At 37.2% G+C, this 11,872-nt stretch overlaps 1 protein-coding gene across 1 annotated transcript in view; it reads right to left on the bottom strand.

The window, feature by feature from the left end:
- Positions 1-11,872, bottom strand: part of PRKD1 (protein kinase D1) — a 74,392-nt gene that overhangs the window by 17,263 nt on the left and 45,257 nt on the right. The window contains 9 exon segments of the mRNA XM_009319339.1: positions 1-2; positions 5-38; positions 447-553; positions 1,552-1,624; positions 3,017-3,069; positions 5,359-5,638; positions 6,596-6,673; positions 7,475-7,598; positions 10,100-10,304. The exon segment at positions 1-2 is cut by the window's left edge and continues 117 nt beyond it. Of these exon segments, the coding sequence (XP_009317614.1) occupies positions 1-2; positions 5-38; positions 447-553; positions 1,552-1,624; positions 3,017-3,069; positions 5,359-5,638; positions 6,596-6,673; positions 7,475-7,598; positions 10,100-10,304 (956 nt within the window).

Genomic DNA, 11,872 nt, shown 5'->3' on the forward strand with positions numbered 1-11,872 from the left:
ATGCACTCCAGATTTACAACCCCAGGATGATGAAGATTCTATTAAAGATAAATACAGCACTACATTTCCCAACATGATCAGTAGGTTTTATCATTACATAGCCAGTCTTCAGACCCCCCTAAACCAGACAATGTTTCAGTATTTCATAATATAAACTGTGTGCCTAATCTATAGGCAACAGGCATGAAATTTTTAGGGAACGTACAGGAGAATGGATGAACTTCAAATTAGTTTAACAAACACATTTTCCTTATTGTGCCTGGTGCTTAAAACTGCATAAATTGTAATTCCTAATGTGACATTGCCAATACATTTGGTCTTGGCTTTTTATGCAGATTAAGCAGCAAAAATACTAGTGATTATCAATTAAATTAATTCTCATATTATCTGGTATTTATAGAAAGATATAAATGGAGTTAATACAGTAAAAAAGAATAGAAAAATACCTGTAAAATTGCAACTTCATTACGAAGTTGACTTTCCTGTTTAGTTGGAAACCTTAGTTTGTCAATTATTTTAATGGCAACATCTCTTCCTGTTTTGCGGTGTTTTCCTGTATTAATAAAACAAAAGGCCTCTATCAATTAACATGATTAATTCTGAAAAATGTTCCACTTTCACTGGATTGTACAAATGACCACAACCAAGTAATTCTCAGAGCAGGTTTGCAGCAAATTAAGTCACGTAAGTCGCCAAAAGTTTTCTGTCATTTCCCTTCTTTCTACCCTTTGACAAGAGAACTTTTCTCATTATCATCTGACAAAGCTGTTTAAACATGTAAGAAACATACATATATGAGAAAGTCAGCTCTGCATTTCAAGAACATAGATGCAAAGTTAACTTTCTGGTATATATATATATATATATATATGTATGTATGCTTGTTCATATACTTAAGCTGCATTCTCTGCAATTGGCAGGTTGTAGGCTTAGTCCTTTGATAGTAGTTCCAGACTAGCAAATAATGAAATAGGTGATCGCCTTTAGGCATGTGAGTGCATGTCCCAGGTTTATCAGAGACCCACAGAGATTCTTCAGGGAGAAACTTGTTTAGTTCTCACTTCATACGGTCTCAAACAACAGCTGTACCTAAACACACCCCCAAAAACTGCTGAAAAAGAGGAGGAAAAAGAGAGGAAAAATGGGTAACAAAATGAAAAAAAGAAACAATTCAACCAAACTACTGAAAAACAAAGGAAAAAAGCTCACAAAAGCATGCCAAGAAAAACAGTAGGAAGAAGAAATTATAACTTTTTTTTCTTCTTCCATTATAGTTCTCAAAAAGAACAGTTTTCTGCACTTCAGGGTTTTCTTTACTAGAGCTTACAGAAAGCATAAAGCTATTAATATACAGTGACCCATGACTGGGTAGAAAACTTCAAATTACAAAAAGACTTTGTCAACAAAAAACAGTTTCATTGTTTAATGAATACTGCTTATATAAAACAATGGGCAGCTAATTTCTTTAACAAAACATTTCAGAGTCCAATACTTTCACCATTAAGAAATTTTCTATCTTAAGCATAACTGTACAGGACACCAAAGCCTTACCTCCATAAACAATTCCAAATTGTCCTGATCCCAACACCTCATCTGGGAAGATTTGGTATACAGTGCTAATATCCTGTTTATATAAACATAACAAATATTAAGCCCTGAGATATGGAAACAAAATTTGTATTTCATTTGCTTTTTCTAATGGGAAGTAGCATTCATTTACTATAGTACATTTCAAAATATATTATCTGTCAGAAACATTCATGTGAGTTTTCTTAAAGGGCACGTTAACTGCAATTGCTGTAAAAGCTGCGGCACCTTCAATAGGTTTCAGCCATTGCCATCTTCCAGACAAGTTGTTCCCAGCACAGAACATTACATTTTATCTTTGTGAAATTTGAAGATGAACATACATATGGAAATAAAGAGTCTTGTTAGCAACATTCTACCCCAAAGTCCCAGGATCCCAGATCTAGGAATTACTGCTGGGTTTTATGAAAAGGGAGAAACTACGAATTTAAAATATTCTTGAAAAAGTTCCTATGTCAGCTGATGTCATGGAAATGCAAGTGGTTTCTTAGTTTATAGAAAGCTTTGTGAGTATCAGCAGTTCTGGGCTTTGGCTGTTTGCGTTTGTCCTTTGAGATGGGTAAAATATTCCAGCCGTGCCACAGAGGGAGTCTCATGTCTCACTATTTCTTAGGGCCTAAACACAGGCTAGAGCACAAGCTGTTAGCAGATTCATTGGGGAGTCTCAAACAAACCTCAAATCTTGGAGCTCAGTTTCATTTTCATGATATTTAACCAGCAGCACATACGAAGGAGAGTAAAAGAACACCAAGGAGTTGATAATAAAGGTGCTCTCACTTTTTCTTAGGAAACAAATGGACACATCCTTCCCTAGCAGGCAATCTTTTTCTGGCAAATACCAGAGCTGCCCCAAAGCTGTACTCGGCTGCAGGCAGTCTGTTTATTTCCTCTGCCCATGAAACAGAAAACCAGCCACACGACTGTTTACCTTGACCGCATGTCCTCTGTCTAACAGTCCTAGTGTAAAAGAAACCCAGAATTATCTACATAGGTGTAACAACATATGTAACTCTTCCTTCGGACAGAGCTTCATCTTCGTACAGCAGAGAATATCTGATCTCTCGTGATGACAGGAAATGGTATATTTATCAAGGCTTGTGATTAGCTTTACGAAGTTCAGCTGACAAATTCCACGAACTAATAACTTCTACAGCTTGCTTTTCCTTTTGGTAATTAACATCCTGCAAGGATCCATAGTTAAATTCTGTGTTAAGTGAAATTACCCATGCAAATTCTTGCATCTCAAGAAAAGGTGCCATGAAGGTGATTTTTCTCAGAAGTTAGCAAAGCTAATTGTTTGTTAATTTCTACAAAGTAAGTGAAAAATGGCTGATGGGAACTCCTCTAACCTTCCTCTTTGCAAAACAGATCAATGACTTCGCAAGCTTAATCATAGCATGTCTAGCACCAGCATCCAGAGAACACTCACCACATTTTCTTGAACTTGGCAGTTTGACACAGAAATACTGATGGATATATCCCCTGGGGAAGAAAGTAAAATATACTTTAGATTGCTGTGCTTTTAGTTTCAAACATGTAGTAATAGGAAATGACATTTACATTACATCAATATCTACTGAGAGCTCTAGAAATTGGACCAATTAGGACAGCTTGTTCATCTACCAGTCAATATAAAATTACACCAGCCCACAAATATGTGACTTGAACAACAGTTTTGCAGTGTATGGAAAAAAACAGAATTATACATTTCATGATTGATTTTTTAATAGTGGAATCTCATAATTCCCATTTATAAGCTAATTATTGCTTTTTTGCATTCTATTTTGGGGCTTTATACCTCATGCAAGTAACATAACTGCAACTAGGGTAAACTTTTTATTTAGTGGATTTAATAATAATTTTTGTTTATAGTGTCACCTATAACGTATTTGATGCTATTCAGATGAAGGCCAATACACGTTCAAATTGGTCTGCTTACTGTTAAAAGTAATGCACATTTCAACTGTCTTAAGAAACATTATTAAAACACATAATGGAAACAAAAACTTGCACTTACGCTTTAATACAACAAATATCAGATCCAACCTCTACAAATTCAGAGCTTAGGATGCGGCCATAAGCATTTTGAATTCCAAACCTACTGAGGAGTTCAATGAAACTTGAGAATATGCCTATTGCTAACTGTATTACACAAAGACATCATTTTGGGGAGGAAAGAATGGTTCTTTGGAACATTGCCGCCTCTGTCTCCTACCTCTGCGTAGAATCCTGTTCATGCTGACTTTTCATTTTCTTAGTACGGATTTCAGCCTCATCGAAACCAGTGTCCTCTGCTATAAAGCCAATATTACAGACTGAAGACACTCGCTACTACCCATCAGCACCTCTCCTAGTTGCAGTAAGTAGCACGAGTAACTTCTGCCCTGTGTGACTTTGTTTCAGTTTCAGCTACATAGAGGCTTCTTTATCATTGCCAATTTGTTTTCAAAACAAATTGTGCTGCTTGGAAAAAAAAAAAAAAAAAGCATGGACAAAGACATGTCTTGGACTTTGAGCAGAAGACAGAAGGTTGCTGTCATTCTCACTCCCCACAGGAATTTGTTCTAAAGGTCTCAGATGACCTTAATTTTCACAAACAAACCCCAAAGATAACTACTAACTTGTAAAGAAAATTTTCAAACTTCCCAAGAGAGAGAGATAAGACAGCTGTCATTCCCAGTCCAGCATTTTAGGTAATCTGTTTAGCCACGCTGGGCTCAAACCAGGGGCACTAGGCAACTAGCCTGATTGAAATGACATCCAGAATTTGACAGTATTTTATGCAGGAACCCAGTCAAGAAAGCAAAGGACAGAGCTGATCTAATCTGGTATGTGAGCTGTTGTGCCTGGAGGTGTAATGCCACAGCCTGTTGTATTACTTGGTTTCTGAAGGGCTTGTGGTCTCATTAGCATTTCGTGCTGCATTAATAGCATCCAGATGTCAAGTGCTAAAGCGGGTGTATATTGCAACAACAGGTCTAATCCAAATGGTGTAAACATATCCAAATTTGCTTTACACTGACTAGGCTAAGTACAAGTAGCAGAGCAACCACAGCAGCACATGCCTAGTAGTGGGGAACTGTTTGCTCTGTGTTACTTTGTTATCAGTACCTGAGCTAGATTTAAACAAGTTTCCTGTTTGGTTTACATAAGCTGCCATCTTTGCTAGAGAATTACCCAAAGGTATGTAAATTGGAGGCAAAGATATATTCAGTCCTTTTGGTAGCATCCATGCCTTGCTGTGCTTAGAACAGCTGTTCTTCACACTTGAGCTCATTTCATCTCAGCATGGGACAATGTTTGTGGCAGTTGTACAGCCAAATGTGATGAAAGGGAGCATATAATCTATGCTGCAGTGACCTAAAGAGTGAAGAGCTGCTTCTGCAGATAGGTAGAAACATAAATTACAGTCATGATGGGAAAAATCTATCAATTCCCAACTGGAGCTCAGAAAACTTCATGCCTCTGCATAAGGAGTCTATTACTAATGTCAGCAACACAAACGTGGATGAGATGCCTTACTAACATAACAACTATTTGCTTGCTAACAAATCTGCATTTTGTATATTAATACAGACGTCCTAGTATAAACTGGAAACACACAGATGAGAAACTGTGGTGTTTAAAATAATATGCAGACAGGTGATAAGCCATGACAGAATAGCCTTTACTAGCTGTGCAATACTTCCTTTCAATGTGTGCAGAAGATTGAGCAATGTCATTTGTGATATGACTCTACTTATCTGAAATGGAGGAAATGAATAAACTTACTGTGCAGGCTGGGTCCTGACCCAGTTGATGCCCCTTTAGGGACGACGGGCATCAGGGCGTGCTGTATTGCCATCTCCCACATTCGTGCCACATCGATGCCAATACCACTGGTGATAACACTGTTATTCAGTGGAACGCTTGAGAGGTTTTCTATGTTTTCTCCAACATAATAGACTATATTTGCTGTGCTTATTTCAAAACAATGAGGATTGGCTCCTTGAGGCAGCAAAGTGAAAGTTTTTGCAGGTTCCAGAGACAAAATTTCAGACAATGGGATTTCCTAAAATGAAAAAATGTTTTACTTTCCCTGTAAAGATTATCAAAATATAAAACTAAAGCATGAGCTTTAACTAATTTATGATATTAGCTGTTGCTTTTAACCACATGCTTCTTGTACAAACAAAAAGGCTCTTGTAACCTGAAACTCCATGACACAGAGGACTGTTGATGGTAAAATACTAAATGTTTCTTTCCAAGACCGAGTAGAACTATAATTATTTAATTAAACTTATGAAAGAGAGCAGTGAGGTGCCATCAGAAAAGAGCAGGACCATTGATACATCAACAGAACTCCACTAGAAAATTAAACCCTGCTGACTCCTTATTTAATAAAATTTATTTGCAATAAATTATTTGCAGAATAAATCTATTCAACATTAAGATTCCAAATCCACCTTTCACATAGGCGTAAACTTGATTGTTTCATCTTGAATAACACTTAGGGCATGTTTCACTGACATATTTCCCTGAGAGGAAGCCATATGAAAAAAATACTTTCCATTATTAAAACTTATTGCAGTTATGCCTAAGGAGTTTAACTGCCTCAGGTAAAAGGATATTAGAATTAAGACAATCTTTTACAATCAAAATGACAACATAATGTCCAAAGGACAGAATTAAAATAACACATACTGTACCTAATTGTTTGGAAAGAATTTGTATTATGAATGACAGAATGTCAGATGAGTTTCTTGGCAGAATTTGTCGCTGGTCCTGAATTGCCCCTGTATAAAAACCTTCCATTTCCACAACGTGTTTTACAGGTCCTTGTTAGCTGACACCTTTCTGATCTGAGACTTGTTTGTGAAAGGCAAAACATGCATACGCAGCTTAAATAATGAAAACAAACATAGATGAAAGCTACACGACTAGTGTACTTTTAGTAAGTATCTATTAATTCAGCAAATTAGTCATTATATTCCGCTGGTACAAAAAGAGATTGAAAAATATTCCTTACTTTGTAATATTTGCTTCCAGTATCATTTTGAAAAAGTGTAATGCATTTGCTGTCCAGTCTCCAGTAGTGTCGTTTCCTCTGCAATGAAAAACAAAGGGAAAAATCTTTCTAGCATTTTCCGAGTAAATTAATGAAATGTTCATTTCTCAAAAGCATCACTTCCAAAATGTTTCGCTTAAGTTTGAAGAGATGAATTGTGAATGATAAAGATTCATTTGCTATTACAAGATTTTTATGAGGCCTTTATATTTGAGTTTAGGATTTATAGGGCCACCCTCTGTTGTTTCGGCAATAACCTAGCTCTGTTCAAATTGTCCAAGTTTTAAAAATTTAAAATGTCACTTTGATGTCTGCATTACATTCAGCACAATTCGCTACAGGTATGCTGCTAAAATAATTAAACTTTCTTTTTGTATCACACCCCAGCTCACTTTAGAAGGCCACATACTGAAGTCTTTATTCCTGTTTTAGCAGGTCGGAATGAAAATAATTTTTTTCTACACTAAATCTATCTTACAAAAGTCTCGATTCACCTAGCAGTAAGATATCTAGGAGACTGCAGCTGGAAGGTAAAGCTACTTTCCAGAACCCCTAAGGTGTTAACGTTATTTTTTACTTCCTTCAGAATGTCTTCACATTTCGCTGCCTATGATAATGCAACTGACACATTTCATATTTTTTGTGTGTTTCAACTGTCTCCAGTTTCCTACAAGCAGTGCCAGCCCTCCGTTATGACAAGAGTCAGGACTTCAGGAATCACAAATACTGCAAAAAATGCCTTACATGAATGACTGTAAATTATCAAAGTATTGTTAGGATTTGATTTTGTACTATCATATAGTATGTACAGTAAGACAGGTCTTCCTTAACATTTCTTACCAGTGTGTCCTTGCTTGTATAGTGAACCATCCAACCCTCCTTCATTACTGTGCTACTTCTCCTTTTTGTGTGCTTCACAGATTGCACCACTCTCATTAATGGAATATTGTTGCTGGTTGAAGGGCTTAAGAATAAATCAATAAAGGCTTTTAAAAAGAAGATAACTTTGGACAAAAAGAAAAAAATGCTTTTAAATCAGAAAATATATATCTCCAATATCCACATTTATATTTATCATCATTATCATACCTGGACTAGACACTATTTTGTTTTCACATTCCAAGTATCTTGAGATTACAAAGAAAAAAAAATTGTAATGCTACACCAGGAGAATGTCAAGAGACCTTCTGAAGGCTTACACACACACACACCCCCTCTCTCACTCTCCCCCAGAAATATTCCTAAAGATGAGCTAAGAAGATGGGCAAATGACAAGGGCCTCAGCTAGGGTGTGGGAGCCATAGCTCAAGCCTGTGCTATGGATGATTCAGATCAGTACTTGATCCTGAATCTCTCATAACCTAAGTAAACATTGTCCATCAGATTACTGTCCTGTGACGTTTCTTGGGTTCAAACACACAATGGAGTGGTGACGGTTTACAGAGCAGAAAATGTGTCAGCTGCCTAGCTGCGCATACCCTGGCAGGGCACAGCAGAGAGTCTGCTAGGACCTCAGAGAAAGAGGTTTAAGCTAATACATTTTATCCTCAAAGACCTAAAGCAAAGTCCCATTGCCTTGCACTCAGGTACGCATGCTGAAACTTTCCACGACTCAGCTGACACACAGTAAGTCGGGAAGGCATGGGAACTTGACAGTATGCCTGATAGCACCATCGGATAAAATCTGGAATACGTAGCTGGAGAGGTGTAAGAAGTAACCAAGCCCACCTTCCCACTTTCCTTGCTGTTAGAGTTAACCATTCCTAAAGCAGATGCTGTGTAATGGAATATGGACTCATAATCTGCTTCAATCCTAAACCTAAATGCTTAGTTATTTCTGGCAGAACTTTAAATGGAGATGCTGCATTGTACGTGAAAACACAACACAGAGAGCTTATGTGTTCTGCCCTCCTGGCAAAGCTATTGGTGCAACAACTCCAACAAAAAGGGGCAGAAACTGCCCAGGAAAAGAATAGTATCTTAAGTTTCCACAGTTGTTGTGACTGTGGATGTCTGCAGATGGCCCTGCTTCACTGTAATGCATCCTGGAAATAAGAAGCATTTTATGCATTGGCAGTTTCCAATCAAAATGCAAAAAGCGTGCTCTCTCAAAGTTTCATTAAGACTGTAACATACAGTTAACATCTCTTCTTTTCCTAAAAGTGATCAAATGAGCTGCAGTTCCTATTTAACTATTCTTGTCTGTACTGACAAGAGGTTTACTTTTTTATTTGCCTTTTATAGATCACTTAAGAATAATCCATGGATATGGAGACTACCCTTAGAAATAACTGGGGGAAGGTATTACTGGAAATACAGTGATGCCCCTCAACTAAGTAAAACATGTACCTTGGTTATCAATGTTTTTATTAGTTATAATTGGGTATTTATATTTTGAAAACCTGCAATGCTGTCTATTTAATACAACTTGGACATTCAAAATGTTATATGACACTGATTTTGTGATATAAGCACAGGCTTATATTCAATGATACAAGGTGTCTATATATAGTCTCTGTGCAGATGAATATGGCAGTAGGAAAAACAGTTCACTGCCGCTGGAGGTAAAACTGCGTATTGTTGAAATGGATTGCTTTCTATTAGTGCAACAGGTATATGTCAGTAACAGAGAGCTAAGGGGAACGTGTTACTGAAACAGACTCCTAGTAAGCAAAATAAAAGAGGAAACTGCAGGTCAAACCAGAACCTGTGAAAGAAAAATATTCTATAATTCTTCAAGGTACAGGATCCCTTGCATCAAAGAAATTACAGCTGAAAGGATCTTAATTCATTTTCCGTTCCCTGACAATGAATAATTCCTACATTTTCCCTACTATTCTCTACAGTTCCAATAAGTGAATAATGTTTTCTTCTCAGACATTTCCGAGGTAAGTTGCACAACTCAATTCCTATTTTCCTTCCTGATTAGTCATTTCAAACCACTAATCTATTTTGTAACTTGCTTCAAACTACTATTTCAAGTTTTTCAAACTTTCCTTCTTTCTAAAGGTATCTAAAAATGCAAACAATTCATCTAGAGCCGATTATACCATAGCCACGTATGTTATTTATTTTTGTTCATTTAAATGACCAGGCATTGCACTATTAGTCAGGGGAAAAATGCTTGGGAAAATAAATAAATAAAAAAATCGTTCCCTATTGCTCATGCACAAATAGTTTCACAACGTAATTTTCGTAAGAGAACAGACCTGTAACAATTCCTTGTGCATCAGTTTTCAGTTGCTACTTCAACTTGACAATAATTTTTAAGCTTCTCTTAAATTCCTAATGCATATATTCAGTGAAGCAATCTCACTGCAATTTCAGAACCACCACATATCACTAGCTCTCTCCATTCTCAATGAGTGAGAATAGGGTCCATGTAGATTCCCCCTTGAGCCGTAGACAAGATACTTACAAATAAATACAAAAGAAGATGGAAGGCAGACTCACTCCCCATCTCACCTGATCATCCTGTTAGACTCATCGTGATCCGGATCAGCATCCTGCATTTCCCCGTTGTCACTATGGCATCCTGTCATTGACATCTCAGAATCATGAGCTATAGATTCTTCCATGTCATCTATAAAACCACTGTTTCTTTCACTGTCATTGTCATCACTCCCTTCTTCCATGACCACATCAGACTCAGCCCCAGGACTAAGAAGATCTGGAATATCATTTCTGAAGTTATTATCTGAAAACATACAATACTCCAATCACAACATCCTGACACATTTTGAGCTTCAGAAAACCTCAGGTTCTCTTTGGAACTCTGTTGCCTGGGTCTATCTCTACTCAGTACTGAGTAGAGCCCAGTACTGGTGAAGTGTGGTTTTTAACCAGTCATTTAGAAAATCACTACAGAAAACTGGAAATGCATCAAACCAAAATATTTTCAGAAATACAGTTTTCTATTAAAAAATGCCAAAGTCAAAGCAGAATTTCTTATCCATGGAATACTATCAAACATTCTATACTCATGAGCTTTATTTCTGAGATCTTCTGGCAGATTTTCTATACAGCTTGAATGTGTCTACTGGCTTGATGGCTGTTGGCAAACTGATGCTAGAAGAGCAGTAATTTCAAAAATAGAAATTTTGTAGTCTGATGGTGCCATGACAATGAACTATTGAAATAACTCCCAAGACAATTACTTATAATGTGAACTATATTTTTTGGGAAAAAACAATATTTCCTTTGCACCAGTGTTCTCTGTGAAGGCTGCAGAATATGGCACAGCAATCCATACTATTGAAATAACGCTCCCTGCCTTTAGAAAAGAAATATTAAATAAATATCAAAAAGTCCAACGTAAGATAGCATAGAAAAAATATGAAGACTTGGGATTTAACTTATTTAACTATGGCATAGTATTAATAGTATCTTCCAGATTATATTTAAATTATGTTAAACTTTCCAGTTTCAAGATTAGATGTGCCTAAGCAAGATCAAAGTAAGAAATAACTTTTTATTGTATTGCTGCTTGTGAATGGATTTATCTGGAAGACAGAAAGGAAGAGAAAACTTTAAACTTATTTACCTAAGGACTTTACAAAACATTACAAAACAAAAAAAAAACCAGACAAAACCCCAAACCAAAAAAAAAAGCCACCACCAAAAAAAAGGCATTTTGTTGAAACTCAGCCTGCTGCTATACAAGCTGTGATCTAACATGTCAAAATCATCAGTCCTGTCAGATAGTAAAGACAGCATTAGTTTTTCTGGGATGTTTGCAGTGTTTCAGAAATTTCAAGTAAGGTTAAAATCACATGGAAGATATCAAATTCTTCCATTCTTCACTGGCAAGTGCTCAAGCCTCACCGCCCAAGCCACAGAAGGCAAAGGCATGGACTGGGAGAATGAAGAGCTGCCCACTGTGGGAGAACATCAGGTTCGAGACCACCTAAAGCACCTGAAGGGGCACAAGTCCATGGGACCCGATGAGATCCATCCGCGGGTCCTGAAGGAACTGGCGGATGAAGTTGCTAAGCCACTATCCATCGTATTTGAGAAGTCATGGCAGTCCGGTGAAGTTCCCTCTGACTGGAAAAGGGGAAACATAACCACCATTTTTAAAAAGGGAAAAAAGGAAGACCCGGGGAACTACAGGCCAGTCAGTCTCACCTCTGTGCCTGGGAAGATCATGGAACAGATCCTCCTGGAAGCTATGCTAAGGCACATGGAGGTGATTTGAGACAGCCAGCATGGCTTCACCAAGGGCAAGTCCTGCCTGAC

This window comes from Pygoscelis adeliae, unplaced genomic scaffold (genome assembly GCF_000699105.1).
Source record: "Pygoscelis adeliae isolate BGI_AS28 unplaced genomic scaffold, ASM69910v1 Scaffold71, whole genome shotgun sequence".
In the NCBI taxonomy this organism is placed as follows: Eukaryota; Metazoa; Chordata; class Aves; order Sphenisciformes; family Spheniscidae; genus Pygoscelis; species Pygoscelis adeliae.